General features: G+C 25.1%; 1 protein-coding gene across 1 annotated transcript in view; it reads left to right on the top strand.

Moving 5' to 3' along the window:
- The first annotated feature begins 14,460 nt into the window (after positions 1–14,460).
- The window catches only part of LOC145838550 (ATP-binding cassette sub-family C member 12-like), a 14,077-nt gene continuing 4,179 nt past the window's right edge, over positions 14,461–24,358 (top strand). The window contains exons 1-21 of the mRNA XM_082946166.1: positions 14,461–14,624; positions 15,128–15,283; positions 15,730–15,871; positions 16,114–16,256; positions 16,343–16,433; positions 16,709–16,882; positions 17,689–17,833; positions 17,990–18,222; positions 18,339–18,500; positions 18,887–18,975; positions 20,171–20,373; positions 20,486–20,606; positions 20,717–20,974; positions 21,366–21,478; positions 21,545–21,643; positions 21,910–22,042; positions 22,298–22,416; positions 22,512–22,600; positions 23,186–23,361; positions 23,551–23,617; positions 24,180–24,331. Coding sequence (XP_082802292.1) covers positions 14,491–14,624; positions 15,128–15,283; positions 15,730–15,871; positions 16,114–16,256; positions 16,343–16,433; positions 16,709–16,882; positions 17,689–17,833; positions 17,990–18,222; positions 18,339–18,500; positions 18,887–18,975; positions 20,171–20,373; positions 20,486–20,606; positions 20,717–20,974; positions 21,366–21,478; positions 21,545–21,643; positions 21,910–22,042; positions 22,298–22,416; positions 22,512–22,600; positions 23,186–23,361; positions 23,551–23,617; positions 24,180–24,331 — 2,999 coding nt within the window. The 5' untranslated portion in view covers positions 14,461–14,490. The remainder of the gene's footprint in view (positions 14,625–15,127; positions 15,284–15,729; positions 15,872–16,113; positions 16,257–16,342; positions 16,434–16,708; positions 16,883–17,688; positions 17,834–17,989; positions 18,223–18,338; positions 18,501–18,886; positions 18,976–20,170; positions 20,374–20,485; positions 20,607–20,716; positions 20,975–21,365; positions 21,479–21,544; positions 21,644–21,909; positions 22,043–22,297; positions 22,417–22,511; positions 22,601–23,185; positions 23,362–23,550; positions 23,618–24,179; positions 24,332–24,358) is intronic.

Raw genomic sequence — 24,358 nt, 5'->3', positions numbered from 1 at the left:
TCCAATACTTTTTTATACCCGTGTAGTTATTCAAAAGAGGTGAACCATTTTTCTGATGATTCGGTTGTAAATTTCTAAATATTGACACAATTTGCCCCTTTCTCATAGTTGGTAAGATGTGGCACCAACTCAAATTTATCGCAACTTCTGGGATCACATAGTAATGATTCGACTCGAACTTTTTTAGTATCTGTAAGCCAAAGTTTTATAAAACTTTTTATAAAAATTAGAAACACTTTTTATACTATTTGTTTATTTTAATATTACATATTTTTTACGAAAAATAACAAACAAGGCAGGGGCGTAGCGTGGGGAGGGATACTGGCGCATGCGTGCCACCCAAAAAAAAAAAAAGAAGTAAAAAAAACAATGCAATATTTTTGTTCTTTATTGTTTATTTTTTCTGCTAAACTTGTATTTTTTCAACTATGTTTATCTAGCATTCGAAAAGTTAAACGCAATTTTGAATACCAATTAGTGACAAGTTGGGAAAATTACCCAATATACTGATTCGGTGCGCAAGCGAAAGTGCGCACTGATGTTGATGAAAAACTCCATAAGGAAAAATTTTATAACTTTATTAACTTCATAAGAATTTAGACTCAAAAAGTACGCAACTTATTAGTGCACCGCAATAGTATAACCTATAACAGATTTTTATACATAAAGTTTAAAAAAATACATCACGCTTAAAGGAAAATTAGACAATTTTACAAGTTATTTTTTTAATGCTACAATAAATGTTAAGACTACTGCTAGTTTTCTGATCTTTATTTTTGTAAACATACAAGAAAAAGCGTGTCGTCCTATGAGAAATAAACTTTGTTTGTGATTTTTATTTTAAACAAGTACAATTAGATGTACTAAATTTAAAAAGTATACTTTAACTATTTTACAAAGTTGTAATAACAGTAATAAAGTTGGTCTATTATAACTTCTGTGTAACTTTATTCGAATTATGTGCAATAAGGTGTTTTTATCACTATTGTATTGTATATTAAAGAGATTGATATTTTTTTCGTAATAAAACAGATACTTTTGTTTTATTGAATATATTCATTTTTAAAGATAAAAAGTTTACTGTAAGTAGTAAAAACAATTTGTATTTAGTAAGTTTACATTTGTGCAAGTATAAATAATTCTAATGAAATTTATACTTTTTTTAGTTGTATAATTTTGTAATATTTAAGTATTTTTTAAAATAGTTACTTCGAACTCATTTTACTTAATGAATTTATTTCAACTATATTACTTGTAAAAAGATCTTTTTATAGCTAATTAAAAAATTTATAATTTAGTTGCGCATCCCCTGGCCAAAATACCACGCTAAGCCACTGAAACAAGGCTATAATTTTTTTTTCAGATAGATACATATTAATCGCATAATAGACAAAAAAGGAAGTACTTACATACTGTATTTGTATAATTTTATAAGTTACTTAAAGAACACTAAAAAAAGTTTTTCCTATTATTAATCCTTTTTAACAACTAAACAGAAGCATGATGCAAATAAAAAATGCATTATTTTCAAAACCTACCTAATCTAAAAATAAATATGATTAAGCTAATTCTAAATATAGTATGAATAAATTCAATTTAGTTGTTGGTTATCTAGAAGTGCTTGTAAAAAAGATTATTCATTTTTAAAATTTATATTTTCAAATAAATAAATTTGCATTGGATTCTTAGAAGCTTTTATTGTTTTTGATAGTTTAAAAAAATACAAAACAGCTTATAATTTAAAAAGAGACAGGTGCTTCTATAAAAAAAGAATGAGAAAAATATTAATGACTTAAGTTTGTATTTAATTTCATAAATTATAACAAGCAATTTAAATTAGAAAAACAGTTTTTGATACACTCTCGAAAATTTAAAAATTGTATTTAATTGTTATTTAATCTAAAAAGCGTTTTACCTAAACGTAAATAAATTGAACTTTTTAAACAATAGCAGAAACATTTTATAAAAACTTTTATGGCTCTAGTTAAAAAACGAGTCGAAAATAGGCTTATAAAAATGTCAGAGTATTCTAATAAAAAATTCTGTGTCAAGTGTCTTTCATTAAGTTCTTATTAAAAGTTTTTCGTACAGTTAGTAGAATTTTAAAAGTGATAATTAAGTATTTTCTCCAAAAAGTTAAAATATGTCAACAAAATATTAAAATTAAAGTTAATCTACCTACACCAACAAAGTTCAATATTATAAGTTAATATAGAATACAAGTATTAACTTTTTATTGATAAAACCAAATAAACTATTGGTTAATAAATATTAACTAAAAAATACTAACTGATATTTATTAATATATACACAATTACCTAACTAAGCAATGTAAAATGAATTACCTTTATAAAATTAAAAACAATTTGTTGAAGCTTTGCTATTCCCTTATAAATATAAACCATAACTTTTGTTCATATTATAATTTAATGACAAAGATTTAATTATAATCTATTCTAGGGGTTGGCAACGTTTTAAGTAGGCGGGACATATGTGAAATAATTAAGTCCTTGACGGGCCAGAGCATTTCAATTTAATTAAAAAAATCACCAACTGTCAAACTAATTTCAAAAAAATATTAATTTTCTACAAGATTTTTTTACTATATCTAACGTAAGTTTTAATTCTTAATAACTTATTGGTGGGCCAGATTTGTGTGCCGCAATTTTACCTTTTGCGGTCCAGACTCAATTCAAAATGTGCAAATATTTGCAAGCCGTACGTTGCCCATCTCATATTTTTATTAATATATCTTTCTATGTGTGTTATTAAAAAAAAAATTAAAGCTTTTTCAAAAAGTATATAGTCAAAAAAATAATAAATAAAACAGTTGATATAATCTAATTTTTTTACTTCAAGTAAGTTAGTTAAGTTTTAATAGTATATATTATAAAAGAACACTGGTGTCAACTATTGTTAGTATATAAAACAAAACTGATAAATCAAAGTAATCGCTACAAATTTATATGACTTGAACTACACTGAACAACCACAACTTTTTTAAATCTTAAGTTTAACTATTTTACTGAAAAAAAGATAAAATAACTATACTAACATCAGGAGATATACCAAAATCTTCTAGTTTAGGTGGAGGTAACCTGACTAACTTTGGTTTCAGTTGAAATATTATCTCTTGGTCTGATATGTTGATTTCTGCTTCTTTAAAATTTGATTTTTTTATTATTTAATTTAAAATGTATACGCTTAAAAATTATGTATAATTAAATAAAAGAAAGCAATTTATGTTAAAGTAAAAACAAAGTTGTTTAATTTGTAAAAAGAAACGCATTTTTAATATTTTACAAATATAAGACATTTAAACACTTACTTATTGATTCCATTTTACTTTTACTATCAATGAAGTTTGGATCATTGATATAAAAACCTCCTGCAAATGACCATCGTGAAGAAATTCTAAACTTGATTGTGTACCTCAAGCATTGCTCAAAAGAAAAACTCTTGGCGATTGATGCATGAAGAGCCTATTAAGTTTCATAAAAAATGTGATGTTGAAAAACTAATAAGGTATAATCAAATATACAAGCAGACGGAAAATAGTTAATGAAAGTACTAGGCTTAAAATTTATATAAGATTAAAAATAAATGAACTAAAATTTTTTCATTATTAACTTTAAAACACAACATTTCAAGCTAATTATAATATTTAAACATTTAATGAGTAGCTTTATTCAAATGTCTTAAAATATCATTATTGCAGCACAATTATGTTAAAAGGTAATTGGGGACAAAATTACTTTTAAAAATAAAAACAAAGTATCAAAATAGTCAAATACTTTCCTACGAATTGCTTTGTGCATAATTTAAATTATATATAAGTTACAGTTTTAATCTCAAATATAGCTTGAAACAAAAATTAACAAAATATGTAGTTTAAAAACTTATTACAGTTTTTAACTCATTAGGAAAGTAAGCAGTTGTTTTTAAATATTAACAATGTGTGATATATTGAAAGACAATGCTTTAATTTGATTTGATAAGAAATTTTGACAGCTTAAAATATTTTACCAAAACTTAGAGAAATTAATAAGTATAAACTAAAAAGGTAAAAGTACCAGACTAAAATTGTTTCATACTACTTAAACGAAACTTTTAATAAATAGCTCAATTTAATCTTTGTTAATTATTGAAACCTATTTATTATATCCTATTTAAACAGATTAAATAATTTACAGGGGTGGAAACTTGAAGAAACTGTATGGCATAACTGATGAATACATTTATTTCAGAAAATTAATTATTATCAAAACTTAATACTGAAGCATCTTAAAAAATCATATAAATGTTATTTAGGCAGATCAGAATACTTTGCCTTTTCGATATCTTAAAGTAGTTAGAAAGTTATATTTGCTTAACAACAAAAATGTTGTGTGTCTAGCTTGATAGTTGTTTTTAGATTTAAAAATCTTATTAAAAAGTTTAAATTCTTAATTCAAATAAAAAAATTATTGAATGATTTTTATTAATAATTCACTTTAGTTTGAAACACTAACAAGTTGATAGATGAAACTTATTGTAGTAGAATTACTTTGAAAATGTTTTTCAAATTACTAGAGAATGTTACTTCCCAACATAAACAAGTTATTTTACAATTTTTTGACTATTTTATAAAACATAAGCAGATTATAACTATTAAAATTCTTTTTACTCTTCAAACTTGTAATATTAATACAAAAAACTTTTTCACAAAAATTATATTGGGCTTCATTAAAATAAATAATTATAACTTTTCATTAAATAATAATTTATTTTATTAGTTGAAACATAGATATTTTTATACATTTTATATATTTATTTATATTTTTACACAGTAGATTTATTTTTTCAAAGTTAATCATGTTTTGTCAATCGATTATATCTTACGTACCAGATAATTTTTACAGCTCTACAAAAATCATAGGAATCAAAGTATGCGAGTTAAATAGACTCAAACTAAATTAAATTACCCGCCATAAATTTGTATAGGGCTTTATTTCAACTAAACGATATCTCAAACTTTACCTATGCAAAAAGTACTGTTTTTTTTATATAAAGCTTAATATAAGGATCAATAAAAATATTAAAAACAGCTTTGATCCTTTATGATCTCATAAAAAGATTTGAGAGCACATAAAAAGCTAATAGTTCAATGCTAAAATATATGAACCTTAAGTCTACTAATCATCTGTCTTTTGTCAATTTTGTTACTATTTTTTACTAGTTTTCTTAATCGTTTGTTTGTGTTTAAATTTATTTTTTCAGTTTTATGCTGATTTCTTAGATATTGAATGCTTTTTTTTACTTTATTCTTATAGCATTAAACTGACATGTTATAATTATTTTCTATTAAAATAAAATATTATTAGTATGTTAGTAATACACAGTTTTATATTATCACTTACAAAAATATACTCAGGGAAACTGTGAAGATGGAATAATTTAAGCTATTTTAAATGATATTCTGTTTTAATTTAAAACGTACACTAATGTTAAAACTGCAAAGAAAAATTAAAACAAAACATTTAAGTATATTAGATAACGTAACTAATTTATAAGTACTTAACGTAGCTTATATTGCTCTGTACTCTGTATGACATGAGTTGGCAGCCATTTAACTGTTTGATAAGTAACAGACCAAATTTTATTGTAAAAGTTGTTCACAATCAGCATTTTAGAGAAAAAATTTTTTGAAGGTTTTAGTTATTAAAAAACTGAAGTAATAAATAAAAAATATCACTTAAACCATAATTTAAAATGATAAACTAAGCAATAACAAAATACTAGTAATTACTAATTATATCAATAAAAGTCAATTTCACTACAATTTTTTATTGTTTAAAAAAGTAAGTTTTTAAACTGAGGGCTACTCCAAACATCCAATTTTTTTTTATTGCTATGAAACAGAGTTGTGTATAAGAATATTGCCAGGAAATATCTTAGAATTAGTACACAACCAGCCGGATGAAACAAAAACCAGAAACCACATTAGAAAATGTTTCACAACTTATCGAATTCTATGAGTTTTATGCTAAGAAATAAGAAAATTATGTCAAAAATAACTCCATTCTTTACTTTTTTAGCAACAATAGTTCCAATGTTAGTTAAACTGTTCACAAGGAATTTGTCTTAATTATATTAATTTTTAACTTTACAAAGTTTTGTTTTGTTTATTTTTTGTCTATTTTAACTTTTTGGTTTGTTGAAGAAAGTTAAAATAAATAAAATTTACAGATAATTAAGCATACGTTTTAATAAATGTATTGCATAATATTATGTGGTAGATTAAAAAAAAATACTTTTTATTCCACCAAAGGCTAATCCGGCCTCATTTACAAAAAAAAGCTTGCCCAACGTGGCCAGATAAGTAGGAAGCACTGTATATAGATAACAAGTGCTACCAAGGTGAAAAAGCAGAAACTTTTTTTTTCTTTAATTCACTTAACATCTAAAAAAATTACTACTAATCTTATTTTCTTGGCATTTTAAGCAAGGGAGCTAGAATTAAAAAAAATCTTAAATATTGTAAGGTCGTTAACAACTACAGAATAAAAAGTATATGTAATAATATCAACAATTTGCACAGTACTTTTCTTTAATTAATAGCATATGTTTTTCTGTGTTAAAGAATTAACGCAGCTCCACAGAGTTCAGCAAAAACAAGTACTTTAAAAAAGAATAGAAGATAAATATATAATTTTACTAAAATATAAGCTATAATTATCATACACTAGTAACTTATAGTAAATAAAGTATATGTTAATAACTCACAATGTAAAATTGAGTAAATCCATAAGCATTAATCAATAAATGGTGCTATAAAAGTTATATAATGATTACTATTGAAATTATAAAATAAATACTTATGGTATTTAAACTTTTCAATATAAATAAACTTCCCATATTATTTGTGAAAACAGTAAAACTTTTATATGAATATTAATTTTTTAAATTTAAGCTATGTTAGCTTATCAAAAAATAATATTTTAGTAAACTAGTCTTTTTTTAATTCTGTTATTTTCATAAAAAAGTCTATTGAAATCTTTAACTTGATATTTTATATCTTAAAAACAATTTTGAATTCTGTAAAGCTGCAGTAATAAAGTTTTTCTGAATTTTTATTTTTTGCAGTGAAAAGAGAAGCAAATTTTCACTTTTATACTTAGTATCAGCAATTTAAGAGTAAATTTTAAAGTATAAGAACTGCAAGATTATAAAAAGCTTGATCTATAATAGCTCTGCTTTAACAATAAAGTCACAGTGAGAGTCTAATCTAAATAAATATTGCTGGCAGATATGGTATCTGGTAAAAAAATACAAAGTAATGTTTAATGGCTAAAAACTTATTAAGTGAGCTAAAAGCTTGGATACAAATAAAATGCTTTAATATAAACTATCAGTAAGTTACCGTTGTTATTGATAGTTTATGATTTTAACAATATTTTGCTTAGTCAGGAAAAACAGAAGAAAATACTTTTATAAAGTCATTTAAGTTTATTAATATTATTTTAGTGAAGCTTTATTTACACATAATCTTTACAGTGGAGGATAGATAAATTAGACAATTTACACAAATAAAGTAAAATTATTACAAACATTTTCAAAATTATAATTTTCATGAATAGCTTATCTTATTTTACTTATCAAAGGTTTTTAAATTTCAATATCAACCATTTAAATTATTTTAACCTTTAAGTTAAGCCTTTTGCACACATCAGCCATTTTAGACTTATAATAATCAATACTGACAACAGCATCTATTATATGTCTATCATCTTCACGAGGAAATGCCAGCACATCTTTGGTCACACACAAAAGCTGCCTGCATTTAAAAATCTAAAAAAAAAACTTTTTTTAATTTCTTTGTTACTGAAACACTTACAAAATAAAACAGTACAGAATACTGACCACAAACTATTGATGTTATTGTTTGAACAAGCTTACCACTCTTAAAAACAAAAATGGTCAGGGTTTTAAATTTTATTAAAAATAATGCATTTATATGGATTGACTTCAGCTTTAAAAAATTCCTTGTCAAAATCCTAAATGAAATTTGCCTGACCGTTATAACAACAGAATATTAAACTATTTCATTATACACTCATATTTTATATTACCTATAATAATTTAACTACCTGCAAATAAAAACTGTGCTTTTTATTCTTTCTTTATATTAATGTAGAAACTTTTAAAAATTTATAAAACATCATAAACTACTAAGTAACACTATTTATCAAACAATAATTTGAAATTAAACTAATCATGATGATAAGTGTTTCATAAATTCAGTAGAAAGTACTTAAAACACTTTGAAAAGATGTAAATAATACTCTTAGAAAATTTATTGGAAAATAAAATTTGAGCTCAAGTGTAATAAGTTGTTTATTGATTATTTTTAGTATAAAGTATTTTTTTTACAGGGTTGACACTTTTTTAGTGAAAAAACTGTCCTGGTTCATTCTGAGTTTTTTTCAAATCCCTAAAGTTTATTTAAACATCAAAATTAATAAAAACAAAGTTCCTCAACAAAATTGGCTATAATAGTACAAAATATTGGAATTAAATCAACTAAATATCATTCAAAGTCTATATAAAATTATTGTCCAGAAATTTTTTTAAATCTTAAAACTACACAATACTTAATTAAAAAACAAAGCAACCCTGATTTTTAAAAAATCAAAGTATCCTGAGTTATTCTAATATTTATAAAATTTTGAAAACATCCTGAGTGTCCTGAGTGTGTGGCAACCATGATTCTATCTTAAATTTTGCCATGAACAATTTTATAACAAATTCAACTTAAGTAGCCATATTTTACCTATCTAGGTTGATAAACTTAGATAGGTTAAATAGGGCATAGGGCTAAACCACTTTTTTTTACAATTCGATCATATTTTGTTTAGTTTTAACTAAACTACAAATTATTTTTTTACATTTGTAAATTCAAAATAACTTTTGAGATGTAGGCTTCAAAGTCAACTATAATTGGTTCCTTATGGGAGGTGCAAAACTAAAACAGCAAATAGCTAGAAAACATTAAAAAGTCTATCTTTTCCTACGTTTTTTGAAATAACTACCTCAAACTTTCAAGAAATGTTCCTTGCAATATTTAGAAAATTCTGTTGTAACAAAATTAAAAAAAAAATTAAAAATTAAAGTTTTATGTAAAAAATCATTTTTTATAAATTTAATGTTCAACCATCAAATAAAAACTAATATATAAAAAAATAAACATAATATTGATAATAAATTTAAAAAAATTCATTTAGTATTCTGAATCTGTTTTCTGTTCAAAACATATAAAATATTTAAAATAGTGCAGTTATAAATATATTAAATTATATTAATTACAAAAAAAATATTATATTTTACTAGAATAGAAATCATAATAGAAATAACATGTTTTACCTGAACTTGTACTCCTTCAGATAAGTCATCCAAGATTTTTAAGACAACATGACATAATTTATTTAAAGCAGGCTTTTTGGCAAAGAATGAATAACTTTCTTCAGACATTTTCTCATTAAGATTATGTAATCAAACAAAGCAAAATTGCATAAAAGTCAATACATTTTGTTTACACTAGCTGTTTTGTTAAACCATAACTTAATGTTTCTAAATAAGTAATACAAACTCAAAAGCATAACTTTTAAATTTTTAATTTAAGAAAAATATAGAATAAAAAACTATCAATTTAAAACTCTTAATCTGCATACTTACTTGATCAACAGAACAAATAAGCTATGTACTTTATTTTACTAGTTTAGAATTAGTGCAAGTGTCACCTTCGAACTGGTCGTTATTTTGAAAACTTTTTTAAGTACGAAATTAAAAGATATTAGACACCACGAAATTAAATACTTCAAGGGGTAATGTTGAGAACAAGTTTTGGGGTTTTCACGTAAATATATGGTTTTATGTGAATTTAGTTACATATTAAACAAATTTCAAGATGAAAAAACCTAAGCAAAAGGGACAAAACTGACGCTTTTGGCAATTATTACTTCTAATTTTTCATGAATCTTTACAAAAAAATATTATTATAAAAGTGTTAGAACATGATAAAGTATGATTTAATTGAAACAAAAGTTTTGTTCGCTTTTTTAATCAAACTTTATTATGTAAATTGATTTGAAGCTAAAAACGAGCCAAGACTCTAATAAAAACTATTTGTAACAACTAGAAATGAAATACTAGATTAAAAATGTGTATCGAACTAAAGCACGGAATGTAATATTTTGTTTTAAAATAAACAAAACACTTATATGTATATATTAGGAATTCAGTTAAAACTGTGTGAGTAAATGCGTCGGCCAAAACTAATTCTTAAGTTAACAAATCATATGAATAAATTAAAAGCATTACTAATTTGCTTTTTTACTTAAAAAAAAATTAAGCAGGCTAGTTTCTGTTTTTTTATATTTAGTTGTATTATTTATATTTAAAAAAGAATGTTTTGGGTAGAATTTTATTTGTTTATTACAAAGTATTATATATTAAATATCACTTAATACTGAATGTGTAAATTGCTATGTTTACCTTTCTCAAACTACATTAAAAGTAAAAAACAAAATTCATTTTTTTTGTTTGTAATTCAGACTGCAGTTTGCAGGTATTTTGGAATAGTAAAACTATAATACTTTAAAATATAATGTTTTTAAATAGCAATTGAGATAAAGAAGTCAAAAAAAGATTATACAACAATGCTCGCTCATAATTAAATAAAACAAAGAAAGGCAGTCAAAAAACACAAAACTGCTCTAATTTCCTTGTTTTAATTATAGTTCGAGCTTTGACTAAACTTTTAGTTTAACGTTTTTTTAGAATTTAAAAGCCAATGCAAAGCAATTAAATTAACTTACAACTATTAGCGAAAAAAGCGGAAAAACGAAGTAGTTTAAAAGCTTTCAATTTTAATTATCCTTATGTTAGCTTAAAAAGCTTAATGCAAGTAGTTTAAAATTAAGAAGGCAACATAATTGGTCTACAAAGTTCATTTATTAAGTTTTGTAATGATTAAGGTATAACAGTGTTTAAAACTTTTACAGAACTTGTTTTAAATAATGAATATTTTACAAGTATAAAAAACATTTTTTAAGAAATTCATGTTATTGTTCACTTTGAATTATCAGTGCTTAACATTTATTAACTACAAAAATAGTAAACTTATGTATAGCTACGTATTTTGAGCATGTGTATTTTAGATACAAGAACAATTTTAGTTTAATGTTGATTATATTACTACTACTTGCTATAAGGTAGGAGTTGACAGCTTTCTATAATTCACGGGTCAATTTTCTAAACAAAAGTCGCTTGTTGGCTGCACTATGTGGAAAAGAGTCTTCCGCAGGCCGCAATTTTTCAAATTAGTTATAGTACTTATTGTTGTCCAGGACAAGACGTTAACCTTAACCTAAGTGGTGTACCACTCGATAACCGAAAGTTTATTGTGAACATGAGAACCAAAGACCAACTACTTTGAGCATCATTTTTTGTTGCTTAACAAACATTATATATTTGTAATTAGTAAAAAGTATTACTTCAAACCTTAAATGTGACAAAATATGCAATAATAAAGCGCTAGCAGTAACTACTTACTAAATTCAAAACATAATTGAAAGTTTTTACAATAATTAAAAACTTTTTTATAAAAGTATGTTTTTAGCTAAAAAGAACATTACGGGCAGCAGATTTCTTAGTTGTGTTTATTTACTTTTATAATTTATAAATAGTCTTAACTGTAACGTGGTAAAAAGTAAAAACACTTTTTTTTTTTGTAAATAACACAAATTTAAATTTCTCAATAAAAAAAACTTGCTAATATTTTGGTCAGGTTTTAAAAAATTATTGCTAGTTATTTTTTTAGTCAAATAAATCCAAAGAGTTTTTGACTTTTGGAATCTAATAAAGATAATTAAGTTATTATCATCTAAATTTCTAATTAAAAATATAGTTATAAAAAGATTATAGTTTAAAAAATATTGTGTTTATTGAAAAAACCTTTTTATTTAACGTTACAAAAAGTATAAAATAGAGAATTGCACTGTAACATGAGTTGAATTTTTTGTTGTTTGATTAGTTATTGTTTGTTTTTGGCAAGTTGGTATCAGTATAAATTTTAGTTTAACAGATGAGTAAGACACTTGCTTGTTACATTTTTAAGAAACATTAAGTATAAGTGTTGCTGGCAGGATATTACAATTAACTTCATTTAATAAAACCATAGCAGTTTTTTTTTTAGTTTTAAGCATGTGTATAATTGTGAAGTATTTAGTTTGATCAAAACTTATATAAAAATTATTGCAGTTTTTTAAAGATACACAGAAAAAATTTTAACAACATGTTTTTTTATTGACTGTTATCACTAGCTTAGCTACAACAAATTTGCTTATCATTTATTGTTTTGATGCATATTGCATTATACTTGAATTAATTATAGTTAATCATTTACTTTTAAATAAGTGTTTTTAGATATTAACTTATATCTAGTTTTCTAATTTATTCTTAGTGAAGGCTTAGTATATATAAATAAAATAAAATAAACATATATTTTTTAAGTTTTAAACAGTTTAAGTTAAGATGTTAACTAGATAAATTATAACTTAAAGAAAAATTAAAAGTTGGTTTAATTTATTACTTTTATGTTATTATTTTTTTAAATTAAATTTAATTTAAATTTTATATATTAGTTTTCTGTTTAAAAATTTTTTTTTTCTACTAGATTGTAAAAACTAACATGTAGTAACTTCTTTCTTACAGGTGTTTTTAGAAAACTTTTTATGTTGATATATCTATTAAACATTTACTTTAGTTTGCTTAACATTTTCTTTTTAAAACATTTATACTTAAAAATCTATCAATATGAATTTATCTATTAAATTATCCATTTAAAACCTTAATTAGTCTTGTAAGTATCTGCTATATTTTCATTTTTCAATTTATAATCAAAAGAACAGTTATAAAAACTACTAACAGAAAGATAAATTTGTGTATTTTTAAATCTTGTAGTATTAAATTAGTTAAAAAAAATGAAAGTAATTTTTGAGAATATTTGTGTAGTAAACTAAAGTAAATACAACATTAAAGACAGAAATTACTTTTTTTTGTTATCAAAATGAAACTACAACTTATACACACTGTAAGAAAAAATTATTACAACTTAAACTTAGCGCGGAATATAAGTTAATAAACTTTAAATTTGTTATAAAAGATTCCTGTTTTAAATTTCACATAACTTTTAGTTAAGCAAAAACTTGTAATATCTTACTTATAAATAAGCTACTTTTTATTGAAACATAAATATTTAAGTCATCAAGTAATATTCTGTAAATACTTTTATTGACAGTATAAAAATTTTAAATCTACAAAATTGTTTGTATTGATGTCGTTGAACCTCACTTGATTAAATTTTTAATAATGACCGCTAATATGCCAATCATATTTGTATTGTGACATCGAATTCAAACAAGCAACGGGTGGGTTAATGTCCTCAATATTATAATTTTTCAATCATTTTAAATTAATACTGCTGAGCTGTATGACCTGGCTTTTTTATTGGCCTTAAAGGTTTTTATTTTTTATTTTAGGTAGATTTTTAAAATCAATAAGAAAAGTAATTTTTTAAAGTACGATCAGAAAATAATGCTAAGATTTACAATTTTTTTTGTTATAAAGAAAACTACAATTACATATACAATTTTCGGTTACATTTTTTCTATATAGAAGTTAATTAAAAGTTTGTTTTACTTATACAAATGAGTTGTAATAGAACAAAATTAGTTACACCAATACCAAAAAAATTAAAATAAAGTAAATGATTTTTTTTTCATATAAGATTACAGTTTGTAAGCTTTCTTTTTGCTAAAAAGGGTAAACAGAAGTTATAAAAAATTCAAAATAACTTAAATTTTTTTGGCCTAGTTTACAATTTAAAAACGAAATTTTTAAATAAAACAGAAAATTTCGTAAAAAACTTACTATCAAAGGTAAAAGGGAAATGCGTCATATTTATTATGCAATTTAGATACTTTAACTTTTTGTAAAAAAAAAAATAAAGGAAATATTTTAAATAGTTTTGAACTGTTTGTAGAATTTAAAACAACTTTTTAGTATACAAATGTAAAAAAAACAAATATTATATTATTTTTTAGATAGTTTTACAATCGAGAAATTACAGTTTTATGTTAGCTTTAAATTAAGTTTAAAACTAAATTAAAATTCAAAAGAAATAGCACATAAATAGATCCTTAACTGCTAAACAATCTAAGTTTAGATAAATGTTTTTTTCTAAAAATTACAGAACATAAGTTTAGGTTTCATAAAAATCATTTTCAAAAAAAAATAATATTTATACTTCGCAGACTTTTATGTTACAACTTTAAAACAAAAACTAAACTAGGAAATTTTTCAATCATAAAAGTCATGACACCGAAAAAAGGGAAGGACGACGAAGAACAAGTCACTGCTTTCTCCAAGCATGATTACGATACGGCACTGATGATCGACGGAGTTCCCAGTTCCTCTAGACTCGGAACGGAAGGTGTCGATGATTACGACTCGTATGCTAGGGACGCACTCCATGGAAAATACTGGAGAAGCTTGCAGCAACTGAAACCTATTCGACTTACAAAGTAAGCTTTAAATTACTAAATTTTCCATCTGAAAAAAAGTACAAGCCAAATTAAATGTAAATTTTTTGATACGTATTAAAGTTTATATAGTATATTACTTGCTAATTCTAATGATTTTAAAACAAATAATTATTTTTTCTTACAAATGAAATCTTCTTATAATAAAAATACGTCGTCGTTTATTTACGTTTAAAACTACCATAAAAATGTGTTCAACAGATCTATTTTAATTTTTTTTGGGAAAAACAGTCTTACTCAGCTGAATAATTTTCTTTAACTCGCATTTAATCTTCTATTTTCTCCTAACTAAAAAAAAACAATTTATAAACAACAGCCATTGTTTTTTGTTTAATGCAACGTTTTTTGGTCTAATGATTTTAAATACTCTTAATTTATATTATCAGTTTAATCATAACTTATTAATAGTAAAGTTAAGTTAAAATTTAGTTATTTTAATTTTACACTTGTATTTAGAAAGAATAAAAAATGAATAACTTTTACAGACGTAAAGTTACTGCTCCTATTGACAATGCAAACTTTTTTGGATTTCTTTTATTTACTTGGCTGACACCAACAATTGTAAAAGCAAGAAAAGGTTTAACTCTAGACGACATACCCGTTTTATCGAAGTATGGATTAGCAAAAACTGTAACTAACAGGTGTATATTATTTTTTGATTAAGACAAATTAATTTTATTAAAGTTTCATTTAATTTAGTTTGGTTTGGTTTTTGCGTTATTTTCTGATTAATTGTTTAAATGCCATTTAAGTAAATAGTCAAAAACTTTTTCAACTGATTATTCAAGTTATATATATTTATATTTTCATACTTATTCATACTTATATATTACTAAATTATGCTTGCTTTTTGACGCACTTATCTCAACCTATTAAAACAATAAACAAAGAGGTAATCACAACAAGTGGAAGTGAATACTAGTTTACGTTGTTACATAATTTTATAAAAACTAAAAGGTATTATATTGTCACATTCAGGAAATAAATAGTTTTAACTTATGTTTGACTAAAAAATGTGTTTTTTTAAACTTTGTTTTTACAAAAAAATTAACTTTAAATATAAACATAAAACATTCAAATAAACAAGGCTAAATCGGATCTACGAAGAACAAAAAGCGGAGCAAGGATTTGGTAACATCCAACGTGCGGTGTTCACGTTTGTAAAAACAAGATTGATTGTCTCTAGTATCAGCATCATAGTCTGCACAACTGCCGCTTTTTGTGGACCCGTGAGTGTTTTTTATTGAGACTGTTTTACTGATGATTAATTAAGTCCTTAGTCTTTAGAAAAACATAACACAAGCGATGGTTTGTTTTAGAATATATAACAACTCCTTTTACTTAGACTTTTTAAAGTATAGCTGCACAATGGCATGCTTGAAACAGTGCTGTTAGAGTTGTTGTACATTGTTTCATATTACAACAAGTAAATTAAAGTTTAACACACACTTAGCTTCTAATAAATTTACAGGCATTGTTGATATCTCGACTAACTGGATTTGCAACGTTGGCCAATCCAACAATAGGATATGGTGTTGGAATTACTTGTGCCTTGGTTTGCACAGAATTCACTAGGTCGCTCTCATTCGCTACATACTGGGGTGTCGGCAACCGGTTAATAAATTTGCTTATAGATTTAAACAAATGCTTACAGATTTTTTTTTAATTTATAAAGTTTTTTATTGTTAAAACAATAACAGGACGGCGATTAGAGTCAGATCAGCCGTTTTATCAATGGTGTTCTGGAAAATTGGAAGAATGCGTAGTTTGAAAGATAAGTCTGTTGGAGAGGTGTGTCTTTTACTATGCGACTAAAGTATCAGATGTTTAAAAATTTTGTATTAAAGCTACGATTTATTCAGCTATAAGAAAAAGAATTTAAAAAAAAACATAAATTTTTTACGTATATTCATTAAAAAATATTTCAATAAAGTATAAGTCTGCAAAAAAAGTGTGTATTTCAATTGAAATTGAACTAAAAGATGAGATAAGCAGCTTTAGACTCACAAAAAATACTTAATTTACAACTTACAAAATTAAAGAAATTTGAACAATTTATACTTCAGATTGTAAATCTAATTTCAAACGATGGTACGAGGCTTGCTGAGATGATTTTGTTTATTGGAATTGCGATTGCATCTCCTTTCATGTTGGTGGTTTGCACCATCTTCTGCTGCATTAACCTCGGTTGGACCGCAATCATCGGAATAATGTTGTTCGTCATCTTCATTCCTACTCAGGTATGTAAAAAGTAACTAATATCAAAATAAATTTTATTTTGATTTATCTAAATAGATTAGTTCTAAGGAAGACATCATATCTTAAATAACGTGCATTTTCAAAACTATACTATGCATGTACATTTTGTGCATTTTTTACTACTTTTAGACTGTAAAATTTATATCACTTACTTTTTGACCTATTTAAACAAATAATTTTTTATATAATTTTATTCTTTCGACGGCTAAGCTAGATAGTAAAATCTGTCAAGTTTAAAATAGCATCATAACTGTTCAAACAAAACTGTTTTGTTTGATGTTTGTTTTATGAAGAAAACAAAGCGTTAAAAGTTTACGAGTAAGTTTGAAACATGATTAAACTTTATTACTCTACTAGCTGCATTAAAACAGTTAATAATAAACAAAAAAATGTTTAAGCTGTTTTATTAAACAGTCTTGAAACATGTTTTGTATAAAAATTTTCATCAAAGTAGAAACAGTATAAAAATTAATAAAACTATTTTAGTTTTTAAATGCCTTGAACAAAACTGTAGTTTGGAAAAAGCCTCATTTATATAGAGCTAGTTGTGAATACTTTATGCCTTTGGTATACCTGAAGTAAATAGTTGCAAAAGCATTAAACAAGCTAATCAAACCATTTATAATGTTTTATTGACTAATAGTTATTACTAAACATAGATGAATAGGGTTTAATAAATTAGTTTAACAACAATAGATAACAAACAATAAAATAACTGTTTTACTTTACTACTAAAGGTTTAAAAATATGCAATTTTTTTTTAAATTTTTGATAACTTTTTACATAGATGTTGACGGGAAGATATTTAGCCGGATGCAGAAGGAAGAGTGTGAAGATAACGGATAAGAGAGTGCGAATTATGAACGAGATCCTGAACAGCGTGAAGTTGATCAAAATGTACGCGTGGGAGGCCAGTTTCGCAAAATCAACTGGTGAGTAGCAACTGCGCTGTTTTTCAATTTTACTTCTGCTGTGTTTTTTCACTCATAAAGGTACTATTTTTTTTAATATATGGTTCATAACAACATTAATACGTTTCTACTTACTTTAAATGTGGTCTTCAAAATTAATTTTCACTATTACTACAGCGAAAATAAGAAAGGCAGAAGAAAATTTGCTTCGTAAGGCGGGAACGATACAAAGTTTACAGATCGCCGTCATTACCATCATACCTGTAGTTGCATGCAGCCTCACTTTCATCGTTCACACCACTTTAGGTTACCCACTAGATGCCACTGGAGCGTTCACAATAATTGGTGTCTTCAACTCGATGAGGTTTCTCCTCGCTATCCTACCGCAAGCTGTGAAAGCTTTAGCTGAGGTATAACAACGTTTTTGTAAAAAATAGATACAGAATAACATTTATCGTGAGACAAAGCTTTTTCCATTAATAAAATAGCTTATTAAGTACTATGGATAAATTCAACTTTTACTCAGGTACGGGTATCGTTTGCCCGAATTGACGATTTATTAGCGATGGAAGAGCTCGAAGAATATTACACAGACCCGAAAGATGAAAATGTCGCAATAAAACTGAACAACCTGACCACTGCTTGGGATGTTGTCGAGAAAAAACCCACCGGAGAGCAGAAAGAAGAAGTTTCTTATTTATATTTCTAATTAATTCTAAAAGTATTGTTAGATAGATCGAAACTCAAAGAAAACAATGCGTTTAATTTTATGTTTACGGATTTAAGGTGAAAAAGTGATAAACAAACTCTTTAAATGAAAAAGTTTTACAAAAAGTTTTTATGACCAATTTTCACTTTATATATTTATACAATTTAACCAAAAACTATGATTTCTTAAAGATGTGACCTATTTCAAAAAACTATAGTAATGTAGAAAATACTTTAATTGAAATATTTTAAAAATACTGTAAATAAAACTTTCTGTATTAAATTGAAAATTATATTTGCTGTAAATAAAAGAAGCAATAAATTTTTATTTAACACTATATTTTTTTAATAAGTTGTAATTTTCAGAGTGACAACGATTCGAGTAATGAGAAAAATAAGGAAAGTCCTTGTGTTGATGTTTTATTCGATATAAACTATACCGTAAATCGCGGATCGTAAGTAAAAGTCTACTAACACACTATAAAAATAAAATTTATACAGTTCTAATTAGTTATTTCAAAATATATTTTATTGCTTTAAAATTTCAATTAGTAAACTAAGTTTCGGTCAAAGACCTCGTTAGTACTTACATTAAAACCTTATCCAAATAGATTTATTCTTATTCTATTTGAAAAAGATTATAATGTACGTACTGACGAGGTCTTTAACCGAAACTTAGTTTACTAGTTAAAATTTTGATCGAATTAAACTATATTATATCTTCTCTTGAAGTAGAGATATCTATTTATTGTTTTTGAAAAATCAAAGCATATAACAGTTATTTCAAAAGTAAGATCAAAATTAAAGACAGATTAGTAAAACTTTACCAGTGTAATTGATTTTCTAGTTGTATCAAATCGTGCATAAAATCTTAAAATATAAAAAACCGAACAGGATTAAAAATTGTAACTGTTTATTATATTGAAAAATATACATAAAGTTTTGTATTAATTTAAACAAAAAATTATATTTAAAATACTTTATAATAAAAAGTTTACATAAATTAGTTTGATGTGTTTATTTATAAGTTTCTAACAATTTCGTACAAAACGCTATTTTAGAAATGCTTTATACAGCTTTGGTCTTAAAAATTAACAATAGTTTAAAAAAAGTATACTATGAAGTTTTCGTATAAGTTTGTTTTCAAGCTTATAAGCACTTAAGGCAGTTTATACTTTACAAAACACTTTTTGTTTAAACTAGTTGACTATAGGTCTATTAAAGCTTATAACATATAGATTAAAAACTAAATTAGAGCCTACTATATGATGAAATAGTTTTTGTTTTCCATTTATATGTTATATCTAAGTTGAATGTATACAAACAAACTTTTATTTGATTTAGTGAAATAAAGGAAAATTTCACTTTAATAAAACATACTAAAATATTTAAGGTTTAAATGATTGATAAATTATGAAAAATACAACCGAAAACAAATAGAATCATTTGTTTTTTCTTTATCACTGTTTAATTTGTAGAATTTCAAATAAAAATATTTTTATCAAAAAAAAAGTTTAGGAGCAGCTTAATTTATAATTTAAAATTAAGCTAATTACTTTACCGTAAAATATAAGTTGACTAAGTTGTGTAACATATTTTTACTTAAGTACAAAAGTTCAAAACAAAAAAAAATAAAAAAAAAATTTACAGACTTGTTGGAATTTGTGGTTCAGTGGGAAGTGGAAAGTCTTCTTTAGTCTCTTCAATTTTGGGACATCTTAGAATTACCAAGGGAAATATTGAGATGAAAGGAGAAATAGCATACGTTCCTCAACAAGCATGGATATTTCATGGAACTGTAAGAGATAATATAACATTCGGAATGCCATTTGATCAGAAAAAGTTTGACCAAGGTTAATGAATACAAATTAATAAAAGCTGTTTCCACAATTAAAATATAATAAAAAACGTTTTAAGTTTTTGATTTTTTTAATGAACTTTGAAATAACACCAAACGAATTACAGTTGCTTTTGCCTGCTCACTAAAACCTGATTTCGAAATCCTACCTGAAGGAGATATGACGGAAGTTGGTGCTAGAGGGTTAAACTTGTCGGGAGGTCAAAAACAAAGAATTAGTTTGGCTAGGTAAATTAATAAATCTCGTATTTGTATAAGATATAAATAGAGCAATTGTTTCTTTAGAAGAGTTGCTAAAAGAAGCTTAACCTTTTTAATAAAAAGTATTCATACAACAGAGCTGTGTACAGTGAAAGGAACATTGTATTGTTGGATGATCCTCTTTCAGCCGTGGATGCTCATGTGGGCAAGCACATCTTCTTCAACTGCATCCGGGAAGCTCTGAAGGGCCGCACTATTCTATTCGTTACACATCAGCTGCAGTACTTGAAAGATTGTGACGAGGTGGTTGTAATAAAGGATGGAAAGTTTGTGTCCACAGGAACTCACTCCCATTTGATGAGCAATGAAGAAAGCGAATATGCAACTATGATTCAGTATGTTGAAATGATTAGCTATATTCAGTGTTCAGTCATAAAGAAGCATTTATTTTTCAGAGAAAAGTATTAGAAAAATAAATCAGTGTTGTCGTAAAATTAAAAGAACATTTGTTTGCAAAAAAAAAAGTAACTTGAAATTACTTACAATTACATGAAAACTATGTTGTTTACAATAAATAAAACAAATCAGCTTAAAATAATCGAGCTAAAACTGTTATAATTTAGAACACCAAAATAAAAATTAAGTACTAAAACTATTGTACATTTGTGGCGTAAGTCTAATATATTCTACAAAAAAATCTTAAAAATATATTTTGAAACTTGTGAAAATTGTATCTGGCTATATACATATACCTTTAAAACTTGAACTTTTTAAACTATTTTTTAGGAAGTTTAACTTGGAACAAACTGATGAACCACAAGATGATGATCTTAAAATTGACTTGGAAGAAATTGAAAAGTTAAAAGAAAAAAAGCGTTTAGAAAGTGAATCTGCCTTTGGTTAGTTTTAGATTATATTTAATTGTTTTTATCAATCAAGTATACTAAAATTTAACATTACTGCAGTCAATTCTAATGAGAAAAAAGGCTTAGAGTCAAGCGAGGACTCCGTTTCGTTAGATTCAGTGTCTTCATATGATACCGACTCTATAAAGGGTAGAAGAAGTTAGTTTTTTGTCTCTATTAAAAAATTTAAGCCTTTTTTTTTTTTTGAACATTTTGTAAAGTTTGTATTGCAGAAATATCAACGCAATTTATAAAATAATATTTAAAATTACTTTTTGTATATCTAATAAGATAACTTAGTAACGGGATCAAAGTTGTAATACAAAACAGTGTTTATTTTATAAATGCTAGCTTATTCATAATTTTTTAAAGTCAAAAACGAAATATCAAAAATTTAGTTTATGAACAATATTTAAAATTACTAGAAGTGTCATTTGATGATAGCATTACGACAGACGAAACTCCAACAAAAAATTTTAAACTTGTAAGTGACGAAAAACAATCAGTCGGTTCTATTGGCTGGTCTACATACAAAGCTTATGTAAAAGCTGGTGGAGGGTAAGTTCATTTAAATATGTCAAAAAGTAATTAAAACTAATTTTTAAAAAGTTTAAGTTTTTGATGACTCAAAAAACTATGAACAAAAAAATATTAAGTAACGATGTGTACAAATCTGTACCTTATTTAAATTTAATTAAAATTTAGCTAAACATTTTTAAACTCGACTATCAGCCCTTAAAAATGTGAACTTAAAATAAGATTTTTAACAATTGTTTATAAGAAGATTTTCACAATCAAAACAAAATTGTTCAGGTCACTCATTGTGTTTCTTGGTAGTCTTTTGTACCTGACATTGCTATTTGCTGTAAACTTGAACACTTGGTGGCTCTCGTACTGGTTAAATGCTGGAGGAGCAACAATCTGTGTTAACGGTAAGTAAAATAAAATAATGAAAATTTATCTTGTGTTAGTTTAGTAGTTGAAAAAAAGTTTAGTTAGATATGAATTTAGTTCATTTTGACAACAGACACCTCGAGTTCATCAACAACTGCTGCTACTTGTACAGAAATTAATGATCCAAATATCACCACTAGCCCTGATTTACTCTTTTATCAGGTAGTGTTATAGCATTGTTAAAAATTTGCTTTGAAAAACCTAGCTTTTACATACCAACATTAAAAAAGTTCTTTAACTTCCATGTTCAATACTCTCTAACTCTTTAGAAATAAGTTTAAACTTACGAAATTTACAAACCACTGTGTTTTGTTTTGATATTTATACTATATTTTAACGTACTTACTTGTTTGATTTCATAAAAAATGTCACAACTAAAAGTTAGATTTTAGCTATAGCATTAACTAAACCTTAAATATTTGAACTTTCTAGTCTTTTATAAAAGTAAAAAAAGGTCTGTACTGGACAAGACATTAAACTGTATCCGTGGTGTATGACTCGATAAACGAAAGGTTTTTCATACACCAGGTTCTTGAATCAAACTTTTTAAGCGCTTTTGTTTCGTTTAATAAGCAATAATATATAAAACTGAAACTTATTTTATTTTGTTATTGGTATAATTTCACCTTATACATAAAACAATACTTAAATTTGACAGATTGAATAAAGTAAAACTTTAACATTTTCAATTTAATTCGTAGAACTTACTATTTTAAGTACTCTTAATATTAATAAACGTTTCTGCAGTTAGTGTACGTAGGAATTATGGTCGGAACACTTATTATTGGTGTGGTTAAAGCCTATTCTTACACAAAAATTACCCTTGGAGCTTCAACCAGTCTGCATAATAAAGTTTTCAAAGCTGTTTTTCGAAGTCCCATGTATTTTTTCGATACTACACCAAGTGGAAGAATTTTAAACAGGTTTCTTTTTTTAAAAAGTCTTTTTTAACACAAATAAAAAACACATATAGAATAATTAAGTAAGTAAATGCTTTTTTATAAACTTAACAAGTTAAATTTAAAATAAAACTTAAATGTAGCTTATTCTTTATAGATATTGAATTTAACTTTTATTTAGTGCTACATTTAGTCTGACTTGTATAATAACAGATTTGCACGCGATATGGATGATATTGATGTCAAACTGGTTTTAATTCAGGATTTGTTTATTCAACAGGTTTGATTTTACGTGTTTTTAGAATATCAAGTCATATATAGTTGTTATAATTTTACTAAATCGTTAGCTCTAATTTTTATTTTGATAAATTTAATAAACAAGTACAAAAAACTTGTTAAGCTTTAAATTGATAAAGTGTGCTTTTGTTTTGTTTTAAATAAATTGAAATCAATTTTAAATCGGATTATTTTTCTTATAAAAACTAATAACTTCGGTGAATACCTCATTTGATTGTTAAAAATAATTTATTAATCTAAAACCTATTAATTTTCATGTCTATAAGATTAGAAAAAGTTTTATGTAAGTGTAGCTAATAATAACTTGAATTTTTTTGTAAATTTACCTGTTGTAGATGATATAGTTTTTTTTCCAATTAGATCGTCAGACCTTTGGTGTCGTAAAATTGAATGAAATAGTATAGTATTTAAAACTGCAAAGTTCAGAAAGGCAAGTAACCAGAGCTGTAATACTAATGTGTTTTAAAATCATACTTAGATTTTGCCACAAAATTTTAGGCAAATTATATTTAAGGTCTAGCTAATCATAAGATACTAACTCACAGTCGTTGATGATAATTTTCGCTATAGCAACAATGGTTTACGTATTTCCCTGGTTTCTCATTGCAATTGTACTGTGTGCTGTTGTGTTTGGTTACGTTTACATTATATTCAAAGCTGGTGTTCGTGAGTTAAAAAGAATGGACAATACCACAAGGTAGTTACTTGTTTCAGCTTTACTGTA

Source organism: Thalia democratica, chromosome 1 (assembly GCF_965202585.1).
Source record: "Thalia democratica chromosome 1, ktThaDemo2.hap1.1, whole genome shotgun sequence".
Classification (NCBI taxonomy): Eukaryota; Metazoa; Chordata; class Thaliacea; order Salpida; family Salpidae; genus Thalia; species Thalia democratica.
The sequence above is the reverse complement of the archived record's forward strand: the minus strand, read 5'-3'. Positions and strand labels throughout refer to the sequence as shown.